The sequence below is a fragment of the Moschus berezovskii genome, chromosome 23 (genome assembly GCF_049115385.1).
Source record: "Moschus berezovskii isolate FMDL1 chromosome 23, NW_MosBer_1.0, whole genome shotgun sequence".
NCBI lineage: Eukaryota > Metazoa > Chordata > Mammalia > Artiodactyla > Moschidae > Moschus > Moschus berezovskii.
This window is the reverse complement of record NC_142482.1, coordinates 53960750-53987391: the sequence shown is the minus strand read 5'-3', so window position 1 is coordinate 53987391 and position 26642 is coordinate 53960750. Positions and strand designations below refer to the sequence as shown.

General features: G+C 44.4%; 1 protein-coding gene across 2 annotated transcripts in view; it reads right to left on the bottom strand.

Annotated features, from left to right (window-relative positions):
* Positions 1 to 20319, bottom strand: part of RANBP9 (RAN binding protein 9) — a 71916-nt gene extending 51597 nt beyond the window's left edge. For both annotated transcript variants that reach the window (XM_055405929.2, XM_088831332.1), the window contains exons 1-2: positions 19728 to 20319; positions 5963 to 6074 (exon numbers count right to left, since the gene is read on the bottom strand). In XM_055405929.2, coding sequence (XP_055261904.1) covers positions 5963 to 6074; positions 19728 to 20319 — 704 coding nt within the window. The remainder of the gene's footprint in view (positions 1 to 5962; positions 6075 to 19727) is intronic.
* Positions 20320 to 26642: the final 6323 nt, after the last annotated feature.

Sequence of the window (26642 nt, the reverse complement as noted above, 5' to 3'; positions counted from 1 at the left end):
AATCCGAGGCAACACCCTCAGAGCCTCACTCCCATCTCTGGCTCTTTTCCACATTGGATCCCCTCCCCACCCGGTACTGTTCTTCTAAACAGATAAAACATCACTGCCTGATTCAAGAAGACTGAAGGCCCCCTTCTACCTACAGAGTATTCACCCACAGAATGATCATCAAGGCTCCAACACCCGATTCCAACTCCGCTCGTACTTCTGTAAGCTCTTCCCCAGAAGACCTCAAGTCGCCACCAATACTGGGCCATGTACCTCAGCCAAAGACACCATGTGCTTCCACTCCTCCCACTGGGCACAGTCTGGAATATTTTTCCCCAACAAAGTGTCTCAAATTCGAGCTCACTTTCTAAGGCCGATCAAATACTATTTCCTTTACAAATCTGTTTCCTGGAGCCAGAATCATCATCTCTTCAGTTCTCCCACACAGTCTCTCATTCTTCACTCAATATACTGCGCCTTCATCTAGAGTTATTCGCACAGATCTGCTCCCTGCCCTGCACCACTGAACCCTCCATATACTGAATTCTGTATTCCCTGAGGACAAGAACCCACACTTGGCTCACTTGACACATGTACTGTGCTTCTGCTGCCGCGTTCTCTACTAGAATCTAGGGAGAAGGCAGAGATCAGTAAGTTCTCACTGAAACTCACTCAGCTGCTGATGGTGCCTGATACACCACACATCACTCTTGTTCAATTGGCAAATTCACCACGTTAATAAATATACTGCTCATTCGGTGTCTTTTTTACAGTTTCCGTCTGTGTTTCCCTTTACAGCTATCACCGACAGAAACTAGAACGAAAGACCTTTTAAGGATAGATGGGGAAAAAAGGCCTTTGATTTCTTTTCTACTCCCCCAGGAAATAATCCAGAAAAGTCAGGAATCATAGAGGGAATGTTCTGAAGACTACATTTTATTATCAGCACAATTTAGGAACAGAACAGAGACTGGATTACTTGCTGATTTCTCCTGAATCACACTGGCAGAATGGCATCAATATTTTGTTTGAACAGCTAAAAATATCACACTCATAATAAATTATTCTAAAAATTTCCAAATAAAAATTTTATTATCTCTCACATTTATAATTAACTTTATCTCCACTGCCTCTATTAGTATGCATAATTTAAAACCTGAATGAAATTCCTGAACTGAAAGTACATTCATGAGACAAAGTCGATTAGAAATTCATCTTGACAGTCATAAGAATTAACAAGAACATTAAGTAAATATATACCCTTTAAATATGTCTCCTCAAAAATGATTTTATGCAGATAACATGACTTAATTTTTTGGTTGCAAAATGTGTTAGAAATTCATTTTTAAATTAAAAAATCTAGACTGGTGATTTTGTCCTAATAAAGTACGCTTATTTTGCTGAACATACAAAAAATTATGTTTAAATGAAAATAAACATTTAAATGAAATTGAAAATAAATGAAAATCCAAGGCAGAAAGCAAAACATACTATTTTGTTCAATAAGAGGAGCTTCCTTCAAGCCTCACTTCTTAGGCAATGAAGAAATACAAGTAATAATCATCACAGTCATATTCCCAATTTTCCAAGGCAACCTAGAACTCACGCATTTTTTCAAATAAACCAAGAAGCAATTCATACCCAACTCCTGCCACTTCATGAAAAAACCTGCTACAATGACAATTTCTCTTAAGAAAACTGCCATCTTGGATCCAAATACTTATTTATCTGTCCCTATCTTGGATAAATACATTGCTTAAAAAAAATTCAATTTTAAATTAAATAAACTCTCAGATGAGCATATATCACTGCAAATGAAAGATAACTGACAGCTGCTCTTTCTGATTAAATCTTTGCAACAACGTTAGGATTTTAGGAAGGAATTCTTGTATCTCTTGATAACAGTTCAATGTATCTCCAGAAAGACCTTACTTGGCCAAAATAAGCTACATGACTTGCTTTTGTTCCATAAACGAACTGTTTGTTCTTTGCTTCCAAAACCATTGAGTTGGACCTAAAACTGCACTCAAAAAGATTACCCAAAATAAACAAAATCAGACCAAAAAACAATGGCTTTCGCCAAGAAGATACAGGCGCGGGCTCTGCTTCTCATCGACCCATTTGCTCATTCACGAGGGCTAGCTAAAAATAAAGCACTGGACACGGAATATCAAACAGTCCCTCATCCTTGAATCAGTAAGTGACACTCACAGCAGTACAGGTACTAGTTTGTCTGCCCTCAAAGGAAAGGAAGCATGATAAAGGCATGATCTTATTTTGGGAAGGAGAAAGTGCCACCAAAAAAAAAGTACCTGTAAACTAGGACTTGAAGAGTATTAAATTAGCTAATAAGCTTGGCAAATGGGGCAAGGGACAAGAGAAATTCATTTTTTAATTTCTCACCAGGTTTATGGTTAACCGCTCTATCCAAAACTTGATTCCCTTTCTGCTCTCACCCCTCTTCCCCTCCAGACTGAGACGTATCAGAAAAAGGGAGACTGAAACCCAGCAGGCCCCTGTGAGGCCTTTCTGGATATGAAAGCCCTTCCATGTTTCCTGAGTTCCGAAGAGCAGACTCAAGCAGTGACGAACTAGGGAAGTGAGGGAATGCAGAAACAAATGAAAAGTGGTCATTCAAAAAAAGCAATGACAGCTTGCTAGTTCAGTGACAAAACAGAGCCCCAGTCTGCCTCACGGGATACATGTAGCAATCTGACGAGTATCTCTGAGTTGTTCTGCAGAAACTAAGAGCCCCCCACCCCTCCCAGGAGGTGGATGGTGACTACGTGCTGACCCTGGACAGGCTTGAACCAGAAGGCTGATGATTAAGATTCCCAAAGCATCACCCTGTTATCCCACCACCAGCTGAAGAAAGTCCACAGGCTGATCATACACCCTGCAGCCCTCACCTCTAATGTTGCCTTTCGAAAACCTTCCTGGAAAGTCACTGGGGAGTTTGCGTCTTGGGCATAAGCTGCCCATCTTCCTGGCTTGGTGCTCACACTAAATACTGATCTTTACCTCAGCCTGGTGTCGGCAGACTGGCATTGCTGGGTGCTGGGCAAGGGGACCCCAGTTTGCTTAGGTAACAGTTTCTAATCTAAAGTGTGTCCCATCCCCCTCCTGTCATGTCACTTTATATTGGTTCGGCTCTGCTTAACACCCTACTTTCTATTTTCTGGGGCTTGCCTCTCCAAGCCCAAGCTGGCAGGAAAGTAGGAATGGAGAGTAACTGGGTGCCCCACTTTGAGCCCCCCCACCCCCCAGCTCAGGAAAGAGAGGAGAAATAAGGACCTTAAATATACTCAGGGAGAAGGCTAAAATGAGAATTGCCCTAAGAAGCACTCCATTCAATTATGCTCTGTTAAGTCCTTTCTTAACCATGTCCATAGTTGTTGACAATTAATTTAAAATTAAAATGAAAGAATTATTAAGTTTGTTTAAGAAAAAAAACAGGGCAGATGAGAATTAATGATTCTTCAACTACATTGGTCATTAGGGAAATGTAAGTTAAAATCACAAGAAACCACTAGGTATCTATTAGAATGGCAGCAAATTAAAGACAAACAAAACGACCCTGACAATACCAAGGGCTCCTGAGGAGGCTTGGCCCCCAGGACCCTACACACTGCTGGTGGGACTGGAAGCCAGCACAGCCACACCGCACAACAGCTTGGCAGTTTCTTATAAAGTTAAAAAGACACTTAACGAACGACCCAGCCATCCCATTCCTGTGTATTTACCCAAGTTAAGTGAAAACTCACGTTTAGGCAAAAACCTATACATAAATGTTTCTAGCGGCTATATTCCTAGTTGCCAAAAAACTGGAAATAATCTGATGTCCTTCAACTGTGGTTGGTTCCTCCATACAATCAGCGATAAGAACTGATCAACCAATACATACAACAATAGGGATGAATTTCACATGCATTATACTAAGTGAAAGATGCCTGGCTTAAAAGGTGACTATACTCTTGACACTGCATGACTCCATGCACATAGCATCCCAGAAACAGCAAACTACACAGAAAGAAAACAAATCCGTGGTTGCCAGGGGCTGGGGACCGGCAAAGGTTGCCTGAAAAGGGATATGGAGGATCCGGGTGTCGGTGGGTGATGCAATTGTTTTATATATTGATTGTGGTGATGGTTACAAGACTGTACACATCTGTCAAAACTCAGGCCTGCATGCTAAAACAGTTTAAGATTTACTACATGTAAAATATACCTAGTTTTAAAAATGAAAGAAATTCTGGCCACAAAAAGATGAGACTAAAAAATCAGCAAGGCATTAGTCATACATCGTGAAGGATCCTGGTAAGAAGTTTTATTCTCAAAGTAACCAGTGTATTAAAGAATCTTAAGAGAGGGACAGACACTTGAGTTCTGTATCGGGAAGAAGATGGACAACAGCTATAGACTGGAGTGAGAGCAAAACAGGGAGCTCCTGGGAGGTCTCAGCCACTCAGGGCACCAACGACCAAAACCCGCCTCGGGCAGGAACTGTCGAAGTGGAGAGAGAAAGTTAAAGGCAACCTGCACGTCTCCAGCAGCAGTGAAACCAAGAGGCTTTTCTCAGGCTACGGCTGGGAAAAAGATTTTAAATGAGCTAAATTTACATGCCTGTGGGACATTCAAATTCAAACATCTGGTCCAGAGCTCAAGGGAATATCCTGAGATGCAGTTTCAGATTTGAGACTCGTCAGGGTACTGGCAGCCATGAAAATAGAAGGTCAAGCTCATGCAGAGTATGTAGAGTTAAAGGTAAAGAGAATTCTGGGAATTATCCTGAGCAACACCAGCATTATGGAGCTAATGATATAATTTGAAGTATAGAAGAACTGGGTGAGTACGCAGCCGCAGAACTAGAAATGGTTACAATTATGTGCCATTTCAATCTGGGGTCTCTCAACCACTTTACTCTTGGCTTCTCTGATTTCATCTTTGGCCTGATCACCCTGGGAAAACTGAAGTAGTTAAAAAGTTACCGTTGAATCCAAGGCTTCACTTTGTACTTTCCATACTGCCTCATTGATAATGTTCAGCAAATAAAGTAAGAGGAATAATCTACTGAACACACTTATTTTGTCAATTAAACCCATAAGAAGCACTGAAAGGGGTGAAACGATTCATTTCAAATACAGGTAAAGTTACACATTCTAGTAACTTCACCTTGGGAGCTGGACAAACAACTCTAGAGATGCTTTAAAGGATCTCTGATACCACAATGAACTTATCAGGAAATACCACAGGACCGATCCAACGAGTCTATATAATCAGCTCTACACCTGAAAATACTGATTAAGGAACTTGGGGAGTAAGACCCAAACTACTATATTTTCATCAGTCCCTTAAGTGACTCTGATGTGTACACACACATAGGGTGTGCGTACTGTGTGTACACGCCACACGTGTGCACTCTGCTGGGTACACACCACACACCACTGATCCCAAGGTGAAAGGCAATGATACAAAAGTTAGTTCCAGCACCTAAACGAAGTTGTCAACTGGAACCTTCTAAACTATATCCTAATCCTTGCGAATAGCTGAGTGTGTGCTAACACACATTTCCCTGACCTAAACCTAAAATTCTGAGTCTCCACCCCTATAAAATAATCTGCAAATCACCTTTTGGTTTTGATTAACTATCTCTAAGAAGATTTAACTTCTCAGTGGAATTCAGAAAATGGCATGGAAAATGATTCATTATCTCTCTATTGTTTTATTCAAATTCTGTTTTAACAAGAAACCTACCAGAAAAATCTGGTAATTTTATCAACTAAAGTGTTAGCTTCAACGAGTATTTAAGCAGAACCAGATAAAACCTGCTATACTAGAATATTCAGATTCCACTCTTTCAATTACCAAAATTTTCCAAAAAATTCCAATTTTCCAATTACATCATAAACAGTTATGAATGAAAACAAAAATAATTACCCATAAACAAATTTTTCCCACCAAAATTTACACTTACCCATCTCTTCCCTTACTGACAATTTTTACTTCAAAATAATAAATCCCACAGGCTGCTGGTATTGGATGCGTGGCACGAACTGACGCCGCATCTTTTGGGGTTTTGCCGTGACCTGCATAAGGAACAGGAAGAAAGATAATCAAGACAGATATTCAAATGAAAATCTTAACTCAGGAACGAACACAGCTTTTGAATGACATATACATTTCTACTTTCATCAGTACAAAGAATCAAAGATTTAGTAACACACCTATCACAATTAATCCAATATGCAAAACAGCACAAGTTAAACATGGAACTCTTTACAAAGTTACTAGTTTTGGTGAAATTTCAGAATCTAATAAGCACATTGCAAATTAAATATTTTAAGGTAGACAATATTTTTAAGAGACAAAAGGATACCTTTAAGAACATGACGAGAACGAGATTCATTGTATTAGATCTAAACTTACACATAATTTGTAAAATTCCTAAACAACACATTTTTGCCAAATGACTTTTTTAAACCAGAAGCATCTATATCATTGATTATTTTTTAAAGTGAAACTTTATACAATTAGACTGAATTGGTGAAACAGCTTTCTTACTTTAAGAATTTACAAAGCTGTTCTTTGACATACTTTGATCATTAATTCTATACAGAGGCTGATCCATAAAAGTTCTTTGGTCAATTACGGCCTACCGAGAAACGTATCTATCCTCCAGTTGTCTTTTCTTTTTTACGAAAGGAAATGAATATACCATACGATTGCTGACATCTTTAGGAAATCAGATAATGGCTTTTAAGCTTCTACATAGAGCTATTCCTCAGTCTAATCGCAGAGAATTTTATTCACTAATATCACATTCCCCACTATGTCTACCCCCCAAGACACAAATTATCTTGAAAGCTAGCATGTGAACAAAACCATGTGAGTAAGAGAAAATATGCCCAAATACGCCCATAAAACCACCAGAAGAATAAAGACAGAAGCTGAAGCAACATGTCAGAGAGTACTCAGAGTGAATGAGACAAGCCCCCCAATCCCCAAAAGAGCTAATGAGAAATAAAGCTCTAAGGCGTTGCTCAGGTGTTCCAGTTAGATACGCTTCACCCCGTACAGTCATTAAACTTTCAGTCAGACTATACTGCTACCTTCATGGTTAGCAGAATTCCCCTTCTTAAAGTTAACATGATTGTTTTAAAATTAAACCCTTCTTTTAAGTCAAAAATTATACTGGCTATACAATAACCATCACACATCAATGAGATCATATCTTTTCTTACCATATGCTCTGTCAAATTATCATTGCATAGCCTATTATTAAACAGTTGAGTGTACACTTGCAGTGCAAATTACCACATGGTCACATGCCCTAAAAGAAACAGAATGAACTCAGCCACTCTACTCAATTACTATTCTTAAGTGTCTTAAGTATACATATTATGGACACAAGTTTTCAGCCCAGGGGACCACTGAGGGGTGATAAACTTAGCTAGGAAGATAAAAATCGAAGTGGCAATGCACAGATACTGATAAAACTGCTTTAACATATGTAGGTAATATTTACATTGAGCTAAGTGGAAGAAAAATAGAACAAATCTGAAGAATGATATACTAATCACTTTTTAAAAACTGAAATTTTATAAATTATGATTTCAGCAAAACATCTTCTACAGTAAAATTATGTTCAAATAATTGAGCTGCTTGGGAAAAGGTCATGGAAAGGAAAAGCATTTTTAGAATTTAGACAGCTAAAAATAAATCTGAAGAAAACCCCAATTAACCCAGGAGTCCTAAATCGACCAGCCTTTATTTTTGGTTTTGGCTTTTCTGAAGAGCAGTGCTCAAAACTTTTAGGGATAAGGGAATCTGAAAGTATACTTAATAACAGTATGTGACAATAGATGACATATATTTAATACTATGTGAAAGGCACCATTCTAAAAGCACTGTATTGACATAGAAAACAAACTTACAGTTACCAAAAGGGCTGGCTGGGGCTGGGGTGGATATATTAGGAGTCTGAGATTAACATATACACACTACTATACATAAAACAGATAGGGCTTCCCTGGTGGCTGAGGTTAAAGCGTCTGCCTCCAATGCGGGAGACCCGGGTTCGATCCCTGGGTGGGGAAGATCCCCTGGAGAAGGAAACGGTAACCCACTCCAGTATTCTTGCCTGGAGAATCCCATGGACGGAGAAGCCTGGTAGGCTACAGTCCACGGGGTCGCATAGAGTCGGACACGACTGAGTGACGGAACGGAACTGTATAGCACAGAGAACCATATTCAATATCTTGTAATAACTTACAATAGAAAAGAATCTAAAAAATTTATATGCATGTATAACTGAATGACCACACTGCACGTCTGACTCACACATACACAATGTAAATTAACTGTACTTCAATTTTGAAAATGGTAATTAGGCAAATAAAAGCATTTTGTTTATTAGCTCATTTCATATTCAAAACAACCTATGAAGTAGGTACTATTCATTACCATTTCACACTTGAGGAAGCCAAAGGAAGAAACTCAGGTCTCACTGCTGAGTGAAGAGTCCCAAACCAGGATCTGTGCTGGGACTTAAATTCAAGAAGCCTGATCCAGCGCGAGCCCTGAACCCATAGGAAGGATTTAGTTACCATGGCATTCTGGGATCACTTCACAAGTACTCCCACCTCCTATTTAAGCTACTTCTATGAGAAAAGAAAAAGAAAACTAATATTTGAGGGTAAACAATCTCTCAAAGCATTAGGTGCTTTTGTATAGATTTTTCTCATTCAACATCTATGAAATAGGTATAATTTAACCTCATTTTTAAAAATGAAGAAATTCTTACAGAGGTAATGTAACTTGCCCCGAACTGGTAGAATCATGCATTAAATCCACGTCTGAATTAAAATCCCCAACATGTTACTACTGTGCAAAAATAACTGTAAAGAATTACACAATCTTAAATCTCCAAGACTAGTATATTCATTATGCTCTACCAAGACCCTACAGAAAAATTCTGTAAAGGTTAAAAGGATTTGCTTCATTTTAAAATTAACTTTAAAAGGTAAAGACCCAGGAGAAAGGCGAGATGTAAGATTAAAAGGATGCATACTATTTTTAGGTGAAACTAGTAATATCATAGCAAAGGGCCTATTTCTAGTAACATTTGTCGGCAGGAAGTATATTACCTTAAATTTTGTGGTGACCAAAGTACAACCTCACACTACCGAAGTGCACATTTTTAAAACCACAGTCTTCAAGGTTAAGCGTTTTCTAGATGGTTCAAGAAGAAAATACATGTGTTGCTTCAGGATTCTAAGGCTAGCAAGGTCAGCTCCTCCCATGCACACCATCTGCTGAATGCATTTAACTGGACGGTTCTGAATAAAGCCCCCACCCCTAGAACCCGCCACTCTCCAGTGAGCAGCCAAGTGCCGTTCTGAAAACATACCTCAGTCTTCCTGTACCACTAGCCTTCAGTACAACTGACGTCCTCCCCTTTCAGCCCTTTCAGCCGAGAAAGAGATAAACTTCCTGAAAACCCCATCTGACCTCTCCCTCCTCTGCGTTTCCCACCTCTTCCTTTCTGCTCCAGCCACCCTGGCCAGGCCAGGCAGTGCCCACGCAACTCCCTGCAAGTGGAGAGTGGTGCCCTTCCTTCTCAGACTTCCTGTCTCAGCTCAAGCTTCACCTCCTCAACTGCTCTTTCTCTAATCTCTCTGGCTCAGCCTAGCCTTGTTTACAGGCCCTCCATACAACATTCACACACCTAACACTCATATGTGATTATTTTATTGTTGCTGCATTTCAATTCCTGGACCTCTTTTTGCCCCATGGACTTCCACTCTAATTTTGACCATTCCTCCTGGAGCCATGCTCTGGATTCAGACATCACCTGAAACTACTCCACGGCAGAAACATTAAATTCTAATAAAGTCTTTCTTGCTACTAAATACATTTCTTGAATACAAATTAGCTCACGTGCACTTGATAAATATGGGAATGACGTCAGCATAATAAAGAAGTCATTCGGTTCATAACAGCTTTTCCCAGTACATTAGTGAATTAAAGGGAAAATTTTACCAATATACAAAAGGCCCTAAATCAAAAGAGCTGGGATTCCTACAGAAGTGTATTCCTATTGTCCCTGGTGTTTGGTGGCTTCAGAAATTGCTATACTAACCACCATATTAAGCCATCTGGGAGAAATTCGACAGCAGCACAGACCAAAAGTGCTACAATACTTCTCTGTTTATATCCGAACGTACTCATGCACCTCATGCCGACTTATTTCACACTTCGGGTTACAGTTCAAGGCCAGCTCATGTCTTCCGCTACTCAGCACCGCCCCACTCAGCCCTGGGCGCCTTTGCAGTCGGCTGCCCTGGCACTCTGATGTGCCTCCACTTGTGTTTTTTTGTTTTTGTTACTTTCCGGCAATGCAAGATGCTGGAAACTCATCCGGCGTATTTCCTGCCCCAGTCCTAGAATCAGTCATCTCTCTAAGGAGCCCTGGCTCCTTTTACAGACAAATGGCATTAGAATCAAGATTCAGGTACTAGGTATGCTCACTGTTGGGCTTCCCAGGCACAGTTGTAAAGAATCCACCTGCCAACGCAGGAGACACGAGACATGGGTTCAATCCCTGGGTTGGGAAGACGCCTTGAAGAAGGAAATGGCAACCGACTCTGGTATTCTTGCCTGGAGAATCCCATTAATCAAGGAGTCTGGCGGGCTACAGTCCAGAGTCAAAGAAATGGACACTAACACTTTCACTTCACTATACGCACTATCGGAGAAGGCAATGGCACCCCAACCCAGCACTCTTGCCTGGAAAATCCCATGGATGGGGGAGCCTGGTGGGCTGCAATCCAGGGGGTCGCTAAGAGTCAGACACGATTAAGCGACTTCACTTTCACTTTTTACTTTCATGCATTGGAGAAGGATATGGCAACCCACTCCAGTGTTCTTGCCTGAAGAATCCCAGGGACAGGGGAGCCTGGTAGGTTTCCGTCTATAGGGTCGCACAGAGTCGGACACAACTGAAGCGGCTTAGTAACAGCACAGCGTACACACTATACACATCTATACTTAATGCTGAGAAACCTAGCTCCTACTGTCCACCATCCATTGACTGAATTGTTAAATTCCAGTTTACGTGGATCATAGTATCAGAACTGTTAACCCATATCCCTCTGAGGTACAGCTTATCAACAAGAATTCGGTGCTGATCTACTTTCATTTACCTTTTTAGTTTTACAGACTCCACTGATTTCCAGTAACTTGTTTATTTAGGTCAGCGTCTTTTCCCTCCTTTCCTGAGACTGTTTCATAAATGTGCAATATAGTTAGATTGCTTTGTCACATTTTACACTCTATCCTGGGATCCCCCCAACCTTCCTCCCAAGTAATTTTTTAAAAATATGTACTAAACCAAAACTACAACGAGATATCACTTCACACTGCTCAGAATGGCTATCATCAAAAAATCCACAGATAACAAATGCTGGAGAGGGTGTGGAGAGAAGGGAACCCTCCTGCAACTGTTGGTGGGAATGTAAATTGGTATCGCCACTATGGAGAATGATATGGAAGTTCCTTAAAAAACTATAAATAGAGCTACCATATGACCTGCAATCCTACTCCGGGGCATGTAGCTGGAGAAAAACATGATCCAAAAGAAAAACATGCACCCCAATATTCATTGCAGCACTGTTTACAACAGCCAAGACATGGAAGCAACCTAAAGGTCCATCGACAGAGGAAAGGATAAAGAAGATGTGGAACATATATACAATGGGGTATTTACTCTGCTGTTAAAAAGAATGAAACAATGCCATTTGCAGGAACACGAATGGACCCAAAGAGTGTCATACCAAATGAAGTAAGTCAAACAGAGAAGAAGTATTGAATGACATCCCTTATATGTGGAGTCTAAAAAGAAATGATACAAATGAACTTACGTACAAAACAGACTTAGAAAACAAACTTATGGTTGCAGCGGGGGAGCGGGGGGTCGGGGGGTGGGGGGGGGATAGTCAGGGACTTTGGGAAGCTCATGTACACACTGCTATATTTAAAATGGATAACCAACAAGAACCTCCTGTATAGCATGTGGAACTCTGCTCAGCGTTATGTACCAGCCTGGATGGGAGGGGGTTTGGGAGAGAATGGATACATGTGTATGTATGTCTGAAACTATCACAACATTGTCAACTGGCTATACCCCAATACAAAATAAAATGTTTAAAGTTCAGGGGGGAAATGTATGTACTAAGGCTCATCTTTAAAAAAAATAAATTTATCTATTTATTTTTGGCTGCGCAGGCTTTCTCTAGCTGCGGAGGGCAGGGGCCACTCTTCACGACAGTGTGAGGGCCTCTCACCGCAGTGGCTTCTCTTGCTGCTGAGCACAGGCTCGAGAGCACTCGGGCTCAGCAGTTGCGGCTCCCGGGCTCCAGAGCACAGGTGCGGCAGTTGTGGTGCACAGGCTTAGTGACTCCGAGGCATGTGGGGTCTTCCTGGATCAGGGATCGAACCCATGTCTCCTGCACTGGCAGGCAGATTCCTTACCACTGAGCCACCAGGGAAACCCCAGATGCTTACTTTTGATTAAAGAGGAACTTACATCTCTAACAGGGAAGACCAAGCCTGCAGGTTGAACGCTATGAGGGATCAGCAGCCGGTGATACCAGGCACACGCGGGATTGGAAATTTAACCAGGCCTGTATTTTATTAGAACTGTTATTTTTGTAGTGCTCTGGTTACAAAGTTCCACAGGTTTTAAATGGTCTGCCCAGCCCTATCTTTCCCAGAAGTCCTGTTACTTTTAGTGTGCAATTCTGTGGAAAACACAAGGTTTTCGCAGCAACTCAATTCTGGCATTACAGCGGCAACACCGATGTCTTCCCCAGGACACACCCTCCTATCCTCTCCCCTTCCTAAAGAACTCACTTCTTCGTTTCAAAATCCAGGCAACTTCAGCTCACTGAACTCTTTCTTGTTTTTCCTCTTTCAGGATGATATACGTGGTAATTATTTTAATGCACTCAAATATCTTGATTTCCCTCATATGCCTACCTTTCCATCACAGCCAGGCAGCAAAACCACAGCCTTAAACAATGTTACAAGCCATCTTCCCCACTCCTGCACCGGGCGGCTGGCCCTTGCTGAATACAAGTCCAAACATCTTGCAAATAGTCACCTCTGTGAACAAATGATGTCAGCAGGGACCCCCACTGTTATCCACACCACACAGACATCTTCAGAATGATGGACATGGCTCACACCCTCACCGTTCACTCTAGGCTTTAAGTCCACTATCTGAATTCAGTGAGCAAACCGCCTCGCCTCCTGTCTCACAAAACTCGACTTAAACGGGACTCCACCGTTACACGTGGTTATGTTCTACTCTCCGCTCCCGTACTGCTAACTGGCAGCCTCTTTCACTATTATCGCAGGGCCAGCATGTATTTCTCCCCTCTCAAGGTCAAGCATCTTTAGCTTCTGAACTACTTTCTGTGCTCCACGTCCTCACTCTGTCAGCCTCCCAAGCTCGTATGTTCATCCTTCTCCTCTTCACTCTCCTTCCCTTCAAGCTATAAGGGCACAGTGTCCCCAAAATGCATACATGTTTCATAAAACTATATGCCTCTGTGCTATAAACCATCGTCAGAGATACACCGGGGTTGGTGGTGAGTATAATGAACTTTTCCCCCCTAACTTTATGGTAATAAAACCAGGTATTGTTACTATTTATCTTATTTGTTAAAACACATTAAATCCAGTAGACATTTATTGGGACTCCATACCTCGCATCACACTGTCACCTAAATTATGTCACTTCATTTTTATACCCACAACAAGATTAAAATGAGACCTACTTAGAAAAGACACAGTAGTCTCTAACACAGTACTTTCCAAAGGATTTTTAGGGATAATTTTAATTATGTGGATTTTCATCGTATATGCTGATGTTAGAAGCTAACTTTCAGATCCAAAAATTTCAAATCGATGTAACTCCAATATCAGCCACAACAAGGGAAAAACAAAAAATCTGCCCTCTCCTCCATTCTTCTCCAGGTACTGCCTAATCTCTTTCCTCATCTACATTTCTCAAGAATAATTTGTATTCACCATACATTCTGCTCAGTCCCTTCTATTTACCCTGATTTCTGCCCCCATCACCCAATTTGCACTGCTCTGCCTAAGGTCACAGTGATCTAACTTCCAAATCCAGTGGACACTTTCCTGTGCCTGTTTCACTAAACCTGTCTGTTGCCTCTGACGCTAAAGTTCACGTCCTCATTTCTGACGCTCCACTCCTTTGCTCAGCTTCTGTGACACAGCCCTCCCCTCCGTGCAGGCACCTCTTAACTACTCCTCCTTGGGCTCCCTCCAGTCTTCCATGTTGGTGTTGGCTCAGGACTCCATCTGTGGCCCACTGCTCTCCTCACTTTACCTTCCCTCTCAGTCACTTGCGTTTCAACCACCAGATAGCGGTGACTCGCAAGTCAGTCATGACCTCGACCTCTCCCCCAGGATCCCATCCACGGTGGTACGTGCCAGCCCTTCCTAGGAGAAACTGCCCCCCATGCTGTCCCTACTGAAGCAAGGGGGGCTCACACTCCCCTTGTGCCAGGAAGACATTTCCTAACAACCATCACACCCCTACAGTTGACTCAACGCAGTCGAGCACCCACGAGAAGGCCACCAATTCGCTCCACAGCATATAATGAAAAGATCTGTCCAACTGAGGATGGCGGCAATTAGCTAGGCCAATCCGAAAAGGCTCTTGGGAGTTTAAAATAGGAAAAAGGATAAACCAGCTGGTAGAGAAGAGAAGAAAACCACCATAAACTAGCACTGTCGCTGAGTCACCGTAACATCACAATCAAGTGAAAAATCATGAGCTCCAGCTGTGCTTATACTGCACCTCACTGACTCCAGAAGACCACTATCTGTTCTTCTTTAATGCTATTTCTTTGGCTTCTTCTGGTTTACGCGAAGTCAGATCAAATGGCTGAGATTCACATTTTTACTTATCTCTAAATATACTGTAATATTTCCATGCCATCATCATTTACTTCCCGATTCACTGCAAAAAACTAACAGGGCTAGAGACCCAGCATTGGCCTTGATTTTTTTTTTTTCATCATTCCATCATATCCTGTCAGGGTGACTTCAATACAGATCACAGATACGTCGTTTTTTCTCTACACCGAACACTGACCAACCAATTCAGGTCCTTATTTCTTCTATGGTCTGCAACAGCCTTCTGAATGAGTCTGTTACTTCTAGTCTTATGGCCCCTGAATCCATCTTCCAATTACTTGTATAATCTGACAAAGATGAAAATGAGCCAGTCACTTCCTATTTAAAAATCCTTTGATGATTCTTCATCTTCTACAGAATAAGATCCAAGCTCAATGAAATATTCTGTAAGGCCCTGCTGGATCTTTTCCCAGCTGTTTCTTGTCACATACTTACATTCCAACAACCTCATATTGCTTTCAGACCCAAACATTTAGAATAATTATCGACTCTACACTTTTGTTTATGCCTTTTTCCTTGTAATGTCCAGCCCCTCCTCCTCCCCTGTATCATATCCATCTTTTAAGACTGACCACTGGCCTCATCCCCTTCAAGAGGCTGTCCCTGACCCACCAGCTTCACCCCTTCCCACGCAGCCTGCAGTGGACACCCCTCCATCTTCCATAGCACTGGGTAACACACCTCCCCACTACACACACTGCACAAAGTCCTTTGAGTGCTTTGAATTCAAAGACAGTGTCTTACTCACCTTTGAGTGCTCAGAACCTGGCACAAAGTAAATACTCACTAAAAGCCTACTATATAAATAAGACAGTTGGCCTTCCCAGGTGGGTCAGTGGTAAAGAATCTGCCTGAAATACAGGAGATGTGGGTTCAATCCCTGGGTTGGGTAGTTCTGGAGAAGGAAATGACAATCCACTCCAGTATTCTTGCCTTGGAAATCTTGTGGACAGAGGAGCCTGGTGGGCTACAGTCCACGGGTCGCAAAAAGAGTCGGACATGACTCAGTGACTAAACACAAGGAGCACGATATACATCAACTGCTTAATAAAGCATCACTACAAAAAAAAAATCATATGATTATCAGAATCACTTAATTCTTGCATTTATCAACAAGGACTCCTTTAAAAAAAAAAAAACAACAGAAGATTTTCTTTGATGTGGACCATTTTTAAAGTCTTTATTGAATATGTTACAATGTTGCTTCTGTTTATGTTTTGGCTTTTTGGCCCTGAGGCATCTGGGATCTTAGCTCCTAGATTAGGGATCCAACTCTGCATTGGAAAGGGAAGTCCCCTCAACTAGCATTCTTAAAGCAGAATTTTGGCAAAGCAAGTTTTGTTTTGGAAAAACTCACTTTTTAAATTCCTTGATTTTAAAGAATATTTTCTGTATCACCTCCCATAAATCTCAAAAGACATTTGTATTGGTAAGCAAGCGAGTATGTGTTGAGATATTTGTTCTACCTAAAGAAGTGCAAGAAATTAGATAGGCAATTAAATTTAGGAGGTGTTAAAGGTCTAATGACTGGTGACACTGAGGGGGAGGGGAGCTGGGCAAACCGAAAGTTCAACCTATTTGGTTACTGTTCATAATGCTTCAATTAGAAGATGATACTCGCTATTTGCGTCTTCCTATCATTCCGAACTTTCTCATTTCTTCTAAGCTGCCCTAAATCTATAATCTGGGTGTCTGGACTTTTCCACAGTATTAGTGTGCTCCAGGCAGCACTTTCCCCAGAGGAAGTACTTTCAACATCAACTATTCTTCAAAGTCAACTGTTCTCCAGAAAATTCTAAATGTGATCACTGGATTTTTATCTATTTGAGACAATTAAGTCTCATACAAACTGAAACAGGCAATACAGTATGGTGGAAAGAACAGTAAATTAATCTGTGAAAATTAGTTTCCATTCCTGGCTTGCCTGTGATGGGGGAGCTGAACCTCCAGGTGCTCCCACTTTCCCATGTCTTAAATGGGAGCCCTACCATCCTATCCAAATCCAGTAACACACTCTTGGTGTATGTATCAGAAAGCTTCGCAAAGTGTCCAGACTGTGGTAACTTCACAAATACAAAAATCCAACCTGCAACTGAAACATCCAGAACAGTCAAACCTACTGTCATATTTGTTAAAATGCATTAAGCTGGAATAAACTTATTATAACTAGGTCTAAACTTGTCATATTTGTATTTATTCAAAGCTAACAAGAATTTTAAAAATAAAAAGGGCCATGTTTAAGGATTTCAACAGTTGGTGTATGACTGCTAAGCAAGAAGTCTTTTTAAAAATTTTAATAAACACACCCAATTCCCCTGCAATCTAATCAACTTTGTCTGCATGGCTGGCATTGTTTAACATCAATTCCCTCAAATCACTTAAGGAACCCCACAGCTTCCAAAAAGAGTTAATTCCTATTGAGAAGAACTACATCTTCAAACCAGAATACATTCAGAGCAAAAGAAATTTCTATTTCAAAGATAGGGAAAATCCTCACCATTCTGGAAAATAATTACGTTCAATCTTTTGAAATTCTACAGCATGCAAAAATACTTTACGAATAGTAGATTTCAATGTTTTTTTGTGCCTTGAAGTTTGATTACCCCTGCCTATGACACCTCTCCTTTGCTCAGATGCCTAGCAACTTCTCGCGTGGCCCACTCAGAAGACACACAGGAAAACAAAAGGAAACACACACATGCACACATTTAAATAACAAGACGAGGCAGAGCAGGGAAAGGGGGCCTGTATTTGTGACAAGAGGGAAGGGAGAGACAAAGGAGGGAAAGAAAAAGGGAGAGGAAAGGAGGACAACCAGCACAATCTTTTTTTCCAAAAATAATGGTTTATGTTTACAAAACAGTGAAGTTTCCAGAAAGTGAATCTTAGTGTTACACAACAGAAAGTAATAAAGAGGCCAAAAGGAAAAATAATTGAGACAGCAGTGTCATAAATATTCCAAACTCCAACCAATTTCACATAAGCTGTACTTTTCCCTGACCTGAATCAACAATTTTATGTCAAAGGAGTTAGGAAAACTAGTCAAGGCATGTTACAGTGCTAAATAAACTATAATCACAAATCTTAGATACCATGGAAATTCAGAGCTGGAAATTTCCTTACCAACCAACCACCTAGTTCAACTCTCTCAGAGGAAGAGACTGAGGCCCTGTCTGGTAATATGCCTAAAATCACAAATGAGGGCAGGATTCAGAAAGCTGGAATTCTTTGTTCAATAATACCCTGTATCTTCTGTCTCTCATTTTATAAGCTATCAACCATCAAACATAAAATTTCAAGTTCTGTCGAGTCTTTAACAAAAAGCATTCTGGTAGTCTGATCAAAAGTGAACACTTCATTGGAGCACTGTTCACACAAAACACAAAATTAAGTACTAGCCTTCAGAGGAGGGTATTAACAAAATATCCTAACATAAAAAAAAATGTCTGATATTTTGAAATTTTCAGTCACTTAGACTAAGAACCATAGCATTTAAAATTGAAAGTTCTTCTCTGGATCTATGGATAAAAGGAAGAAATATTCAACAAGGCCTATTTTTGTGCATATTCTTTGCTGCCAAATCATTTGGAAGATTTCTGTGGCTATTCTCCTTTCTGATTAAATAGTAACTTATTTATCAAGGTTCTTCTCAAATTTCAGTCTGGTAAACTTTAAGAATTTCACCACAATGGTTGTTTATACCCTCTATATCCATGTCACTAGGATCTGAGTAAGACCCTCCCTTTGAAGCCAATCAAAAATGAAGCTGCTTTGAATGTAAAAGCAGCAGGTTTGGGGCCTAAAAAACTGGGTTTTCAGATTGACTGATAAAATGAATTGATTTTTCCCCCCAGACATGTAAACGTGATGCATGCTATTAATTTGGGCTACATTTCAAAAATTCCCATGGCAATTAATAATTTTATATACAATTAATCTGCTTAAAGCTTTGTTTTAACATAGGAGAGATAGGTGAGGGGAGGGACACAAGAGCACTAGCCTAAGGCCTTTTTCTTTTTTCAAACTGCAGGTGGAAAACAGAAGCCAATTTTCTTTAAAACACTAAAAAACGTGTGTTTTTTAAAAAAACAAATTCCTGTTTTCCACGAGACTTTATATAACGCCAACACACAGATATAGGGCATTTCCAATCGGTAGTGGTAGGTTTCTGCTCCCTCAAGACAACACGTCTTCGTGAGGTTTCAACCTCTCTCACCCTCCAGTTTCTTTTATGGAGATAACACGGACGACAAAACTTCGGTCGCCGGTCCTTTTGTCGTCCCCCCTAGACAATCACTGGCCTAATCTGGGGCAAAACCCTCCACGGATCACTCCTCCCCCCCTACACATCCCTGCTCACCCTTGATTAGCAATTAATACCCCAGAATCTTGCCTCTCTTCCCACCGCTCCCCACGTAATAAGAGGAGAGCGCCTGACCCACCGCCACCTGGAGAACAATGTAAACCCAACTGGGAACCCACAGATTTCCTCCATCCCGGCCCGACGATTTGTCTCAGAAGGCGATCAGAAAGCGAGTTATGTGCTGTCATCCTGGATTCCCCCGAGGTGTCCTGCTCCCGGCCTGGGATTACCAGCTCCCACTCTACACGCAGGGAGCCTTAACCCCTCAGCACCCCCTTCCCGCGATCGCCGCCCGCGGACCCCGAGCCCGGCCCCGGAGCGGCGGGCTGGCCGCGGGCCCCAGCTCCCCGCGCACGCCCCGCACCTTTGTAGTGCACCCGCAGGTTGTTCTGAGACAGGCCGATGTAGCTGAACTTGTCCTTCGGGCTCCAGGACCGCGGCAGCGGCGTCTCCTGCTCGTCCACGGCCGGGTAGAGGCGCTTCAGCCGCCGCTGCAGCTCCTTCTCCTGCTCGTTCAGGGCCGAGTCCCCGTGCGGGAAGGGCGCCGCGGCGCTACCGCCCGCCGCCGGGGCCGGGGCCGGGGCGCCTCCGGCAGGGCCGGGGCCCGCGGAGAGGCCAGGGGGCGCGGGGGGCGCGCCGGCGGGGGCGGCCGCCGAGGCGGGCGGCGGCGGCGGCGGGGGCGGCGGCGGCGGCGGGGCCGCGGTGGCCGGGGGCGGCGGCGGCGGCGGGGGCGGCGGCGGGTGCAGGAGCAGGGCGGCCGCCGCGGCCCCCAAGCCGCCGCCGCCGCCGCCGCCGCCGCCGGGCGAGCCGGCCGGAGACGAGCCGGCGCTGACGGCCGGGGGCGCCGGCAGGACTCCGGGCGCCGGGGCCGCGGCCGCCGGCGGGGGCGGCGGGAGCTGCTGCTGCTGCTGTTGTTGTGGCTGCGGCGGCGGCGGCGGCGGCGGCTGCCCTGACATCCCGGCCGCGACTCAGCCTGCGGCCGCCTCCGCCTCCTCTCTCCTTCCTCCTCCGCTTCCCGGGGGCGCTGTGGCGGCGGCCGCCGGCACCAGGCGCCCAGTCCGCCCGCCCCGGAAGCAGGCGGCCGGCCGCGCGCCCAGACGGAGGGAGCGCGACGGTTGGGGGGCTCGCAGCCGGGGCAGTGGGTGGGCGGCGGGCCCCGGAGGCCCCGAGAGAACGTTAGCCGGAGCGCGGGCCCGGGACGAGGCGCCGAGGCCGCGGGCGAGGCGGGGCAGGGGGTGAGAGCGCGGTGCCGGCCGCCGCGGCCGCTGCTCTCGCGGCTGTTTCCCGGCGGGCGGGCCGGGCCGGCGCGAGACGCTGCGCGCTGGCGACGCTGCGAGGGGGCGGAGCCGGAGAGCGAGCGCGGCGCGGAGGGCGGGGCCGGAGAGGGGGCGGGGCCGGAGCGCGAGACGAAGCGCGCGGGCGGTGCAGCGAGGGGGCGCGGGCGGGCGAAGGGGCGGGGCCGGAGCGTTAGGGGGCGGGGCCGGAGAGCGAGCGCGGAGCGGAGGGCGGGGCCGGGCGAGGGGGCGGGTCCAGGCTGCCAGTGTGACGCGCGCGGTCGGCGGAGGGTCGCCGGCTGCGGGCGGGCCGGCCGCTGGCGTCCCCGCTTCTGCCGGGAGCCCGCCGTGTCGCCCCGCCCGCCCGGCCGGCAGACTCTCCTCCTACCTGACTTCTTTTTGTTGCCGTCGCCCCGCCCCCGCCACCGTAGGGTCGCCGCTGGCGCGGCCGGGCCGCCTCCCATCCAGGCGAAAGCAATCGAGCCCCGCTGGCGCAGCCGCGACCCCGGACGGCGGACCCCCGAGACCAGCGGGACCGCCCCGGCTCCCGGAGCCCAAATCGGGTCCGTGAGTGAGCCGTCCGGGTCGTGCCCGGGTTCTGCTCGAGCTCGTGCCCCGGGACAGGGCCCTGTTTGCCGCCTCCCTCTTGATGACCCAACTGTTCCTCATCTTTCAGTTATGTTAATAACCATTTCTAAAGGGAAAGTCTCCCACTTAAACCAGGGCGCGTCTTATTAAGTAATTTTATGAGGCCTTAAAAATGAACCTCGGGTGGCAGAAGGTGTCACTAATTTATTAGGAGAGCTAATAAAGAGTGGCATGTCATCGGAGAGCAGGAACACGAAATTACAAGTTGTATTTAGGAAGGGCTGCTGCTGCTGCTGCAAGTCGTTTTAAGTCGTGTCCTACTCTGTGCGACCCCATAGATGGCAGCCCACCAGGCTCCTCTGTCCCTGGGATTCTCCAGGCAAGAATACTAGAGAGGGTTGCCATTTCCTCCTCGAACGCATGCACGCATGCTAAGTCGCTTCAGTCGTGTCCGACTCCGTGCGACCCTATGGACTGCAGCCCACCAGGCTCCTCCGTCCACACGATTCTCCAGGCAGGAATACTGGAGTGGGTTGCCATTTCCTTCTCCAGGAAGGGCTTCTAGAGGCGTCCAAACACTTTGCAAACTCCTTGATTTTCATAACAGACGTCTTTATTAGGTAGCAATGAATTATGCCCATTTTTAAAACAAGGAACTATTCACTGAGGTCAGCAGAGTCAAAAATAGGACTTCCTACTTTGCAATTCCCAACAGTGCTTTGTTTGGTCGACTGATTGGCATAACTGGTCAAGCGTTTATTTCCGACCCCTCCCAACGTTACTGTTTTGTTTTCACCACTTCTTAAGTTATCCTTTACTTAGCTGGCAAAATCGAGCTTTACAGTGTGTAATCTACACGATATAAATTCTAGTGTTTTGCTTGCTTCCAAAGATATTATGATGGTAATTGTTTGGCCAAATAAGCAAAGAACATTCCTTGCTGAATAGAGAATTATTTGTCTTGAAGAGTGTAAATAAATGGTGGCTTAATTGAAGGCCCTCAAGGGCTGGCCAGAACTAATAGTCATTCAGTCTAATTTCTCCCTCAATTACCCAGCCACTAGATGCCCTGTTGCTCTTTAATAAAAATATCCTACAATTCTAACCTAGCACTTGATGACTTTTTTCAAGCCACTGCACTTTAAATTACATGATGTCATTGTATTTAAATTGTTCTAAGACTGTCATTTATGTTACAGTAAGGAGTTAATTGCAATGGCAAGCCACTCCAGTACTCTTGCCTAGAAAATCGCATGGGCAGAGGATCCTGGTGGGCTGCAGTCCATGGGGTCGCTACTAGTCGGACACAACTGAGCGACTTCACTTTCACTTTTCACTTTCACACATTGGAGAAGGAAATGGCAACCCACTCCAACGTTCTTGCCTGGAGAATCCCAGGGATGGGGGAGCCTGGTGGGCTTCCGTCTATGGGGTCACACAGAGTCGGACACGACTGAAGTGACTTAGCAGCAGCAGCAAGGTGTTAATTGTAAGCCAAGCTTTATTTAAATATTGGCTAGCCAAAGTAGAAAAAGTGAGCTCCAAGTCTCATCCAACTTGCTTAAAGTAGTCACCAAGGTTTTATTTTGGTGTTGGAGAAGACTCGAGAGTCCCTTGTACTGCAAGGAGATCCAACCAGTCCATTCTAAAGGAGATCAATCCTGATGTTCATTGGAAGGACTGATGCTAAAGCTGAAACTCCAATACTTTGGCCACCTCATGTGACAAGTTGACTCACTGGAAAAGACTCTGATGCTGGGAAGGATTGGGGGCAGGAGGAGAAGGGGACGACAGAGAATGAGATGGCTGGATGGCATCACCGACTCTGTGGACATGAGTTTGAGTGAACTCCGGGAGTTGGTGATGGACAGGGAGGCCTGGCGTGCTGTGATTCATGGGGTCGTGGAGAGTCGGACACGACTGAGCAACTGAACTGAACTGAAGGTTTTATTTACAAAGGTGTATTTTCTCCTGTCAGTACACTAAGAAACCATTTAGAATTTTACATATGCTTAGGATCAACTGAGCGGAGAAGGCAATGGCAAGCCACTCCAGTACTCTTGCCTAGAAAATCCCACGGATGGAGGAGCCTGGTAGGCTGCAGTCCGTGGGGTCGCTATGGGTCGGACACGACTGAGCGAGTTCACTTTCACTTTTCACTTTCACACATTGGAGAAGGAAATGGCAACCCACTTCAGTGTTCTTGCCTGGAGAATCCCAGGGATGGGGGAGCCTGGTGGGCTGCCATCTATGGGATCACACAGAGTCGGACACGACTGAAGTGACTTAGCAGCAGCAGGATCAACTGAGAGAAGAAAAGTCGCTGATATTTTGTTGGAAGCTTTTCATAGGGGTGACTAGTTACTTACCAAACAGGCAGCCTCAAGAAATGAATGATTTCAGTTCTATAAATTTCAGGATTCTGTAAAGCAGGCCCTTCCTTAATCTGAAAGTTTTAGAAAACAGCAAACATCATTTTAGAAAGCCACAAATTTATCCTGTCTATGTGCTGTCCTTAGTTGCTTCACTTTTTGCAACCCCATGAACTGCAGCCCACCAGGCTCCTCTGTCCTTAGAATTCTCCAGGCAAGAATACGGGAGTGGGTAGCCATTTCCTTCTCCAGGGGATCTTCCCAACCCGGGGATCAAGCCCAGGTCTCCCACATTTCAGGGGGATTCTTTACCAGCTAAGCCACCAGGGAAGCATCATCATATTTATAAAGAGACATAAAGGTGTTCATGCCTTTTGACATATTCCCACCCAAAATTTAGAACCAAGTAGCAAAATATGACGTGTTGAAAAAATTAAGGCCTAAAAAAGTTCAACAGGAAATACTGATAGATCAAACATGGAAGCAAACTAAACGCCCAACATGAAGGGACTAGTTGAAGAAATTCCACTCAAGGGAATCAGAAGCATATTTAGCAAATTTGTTCAAAAAAAATTGTTTAATGTGTCCCCCCTGGGCAGTGGAATCTCCAAAAGAAAGGACAACTAATGAGAGAACAGGCACGCCTTCCTCTTGGGTCAGTCAGTAGATCCAGGGCACAGTTTCGTACCCAGTCCTTCCAGGCCTCTTGCATAAGCACAGTCTGAAGAAGACACATACATTATTAAAGATGAAGACACAGAAAAGTGATTCTGATGTTCTAAATGGAAAAAGGCTATACAATAATTTGCCAAAATTATTACCAAAATGACATGAGGGAAAAAAAAATCACAAAATTCTTCTACCATGCACAATTAGAATACATAATTAAAGTGAAAGTGAAGTTGCTCAGTCCTGTCTGACTCTTTGCGACCCCGTGGACTGTAGCCTACCAGGCTCCTCAGTCCATGGAATTTTCCAGGCAAGAGTACTGGAGTGGGTTGCCATTTCCTTCTCCAGGGGATCTTCTCCAGGGATCGAACCCAGGTCTCCCACATTGCAGGCAGACGCTTTACTGTCTGAGCCACCAGGGAAGCCATAATTAAAAGTAAAGTTTTATTACAAAAATATGAGACTTTCATTTAGAGACCTAGATGGTAAAAATCTATTAGCCTTGAACCTATCCACATTCATTTTGCACCTATATTTTCAGTCCTTCCCATGTATCGCTGTGATACTGATACACAGATATTTTCTGAGGTTCTCAATAGTAAACAATTAGGAGCCAATTTTGACTGTCTTAAGCAGAAGGAGCTCATTGGAAACATATTGGGTAGGTCTCAAGATTAACCAGAAGGCTAGACAACCAGGCCTAAAACAAGACCAAAAGGGGCCAGGCAACATAAATAGAGTAGCCTCACCACTGGTTACATCAGCCACCATCAGATGCTACCTCTGCCACCTTTCTGACCCCCAATCTTTTCATCACTCACTCAAGGTTCAAAGTTGGCCAAACCTAAGTTGCAACCTCCTGCCAAGGGCTACCAATGAGTAGAGATTTCCAGCTTATAGAGGTGCTACATTACTGAGACCTTCAGCTCAGGGTGGGACTGAAGTGGCTAGAGACTGTGGCACCTTCTGGCAGTGAGCAGTCATGTGGATTCGTGGAGAACTTGACACATCTAATTCGTTTTCTTTGCTTGGCATGACATGGAGAGGTTAGAACACACTGCCCTAATGGAACAGGGACCACTGATGTCCACAGTCGAGGATTTTCCAGTACCAAGAAAGAGGTTCAGACCCTGGCCCATCGGTTTCAGTAAATGTCCATGACAGTATCCTTCTAGGCCCTGGAAAATGGATGGCAGACAGTGCCCTCTGTCGTGTGGTGTTAGGGTCTGTATTAGTTATCCATTGCTGCTGAACAAATTATCCCCCAAATAAGTGGCTTAAAATATTTATTATCATACAGTTTCTGTGGGTCAGAAAGCTCATGAGAGTGGGGGTGGGGAAGGAGCTTCCCTGGAGGTCCAGTGGTTAAGACTTCTAGCTTCCACGGCAGGGGCATGGCTTCTATCCCTGATCCGAGAACTAAAATCCCACATGCCAAGAGGTGTAGCGGGGCAGGGGGTTGGGGGGGGGGGTAAAGAAACCTCATAGGGATTCATGGTGCCAGCTGAGGCTGAAGGATTGATGGGGAAGGATCTAAGCTCACTCACACGGTTGTCTCTGGAGGATTGGACTCTGTTCTAGAGACCATTGGTCTAAGGGCCTTGGTAACTTGCTGGGTATTGGCCCTCTATCCTTTGTCACATGGGGCTCTCCGGCATGGCAACTTGCTTCATCAAAATATGCTGGCCAAGGAAGCACTAGTCAAGGGACAGAAGTCGCAGCCTTTAGTAACTGCATCACAGAAATGACATCCATTACTTTGGCCACAATCTGTTTGTTCAGAGTAAGTCACTAGGTCCAGCCCTCTTTTAAGGGGAGGGTTTGACACAACGGCATGGATACCAGACAGCAGGGCATTTCCTTGCAGGGTGTCTTTGAAAACTGCCTCTTACAGGGTTGTTACAACTTCCAGTGACCCAGGGAGACTGCACTTGCCACACACACATCAACTATATCTTCTCAGACCAGGAATTGGCCAACGTTTTCTGTAACGGGTTGTGTAGTAAATATTTTAGGTTCCATGCACCTGTTGAAACTATTCAGCTTTGCCTTTGTGGATGAATAGAAGCCACAGACAATACACAAACCAATGGGCACGGCTGTGTTCCAATAAAGCTTCACTTACAAAAACAGGCAGCAGGCTGAACTTGGTCTACAGACTGTACTTTGTGACCCCAGTTCTAGAAAACACCTCTTATAAACCATCCTCAATACTAAATGGCAAGACCAAGCCACTAGCCATGAAATCCCAGAAGGCAGCACGTTGACTTTAGGACCAATGACACATGCTTCACCCTAGGGTCCTGGACATGCCCGATGCCATACACGAACAGAGCCGGGATATTTCTGCCACAAATGTGTGGCAAATTGAACTGG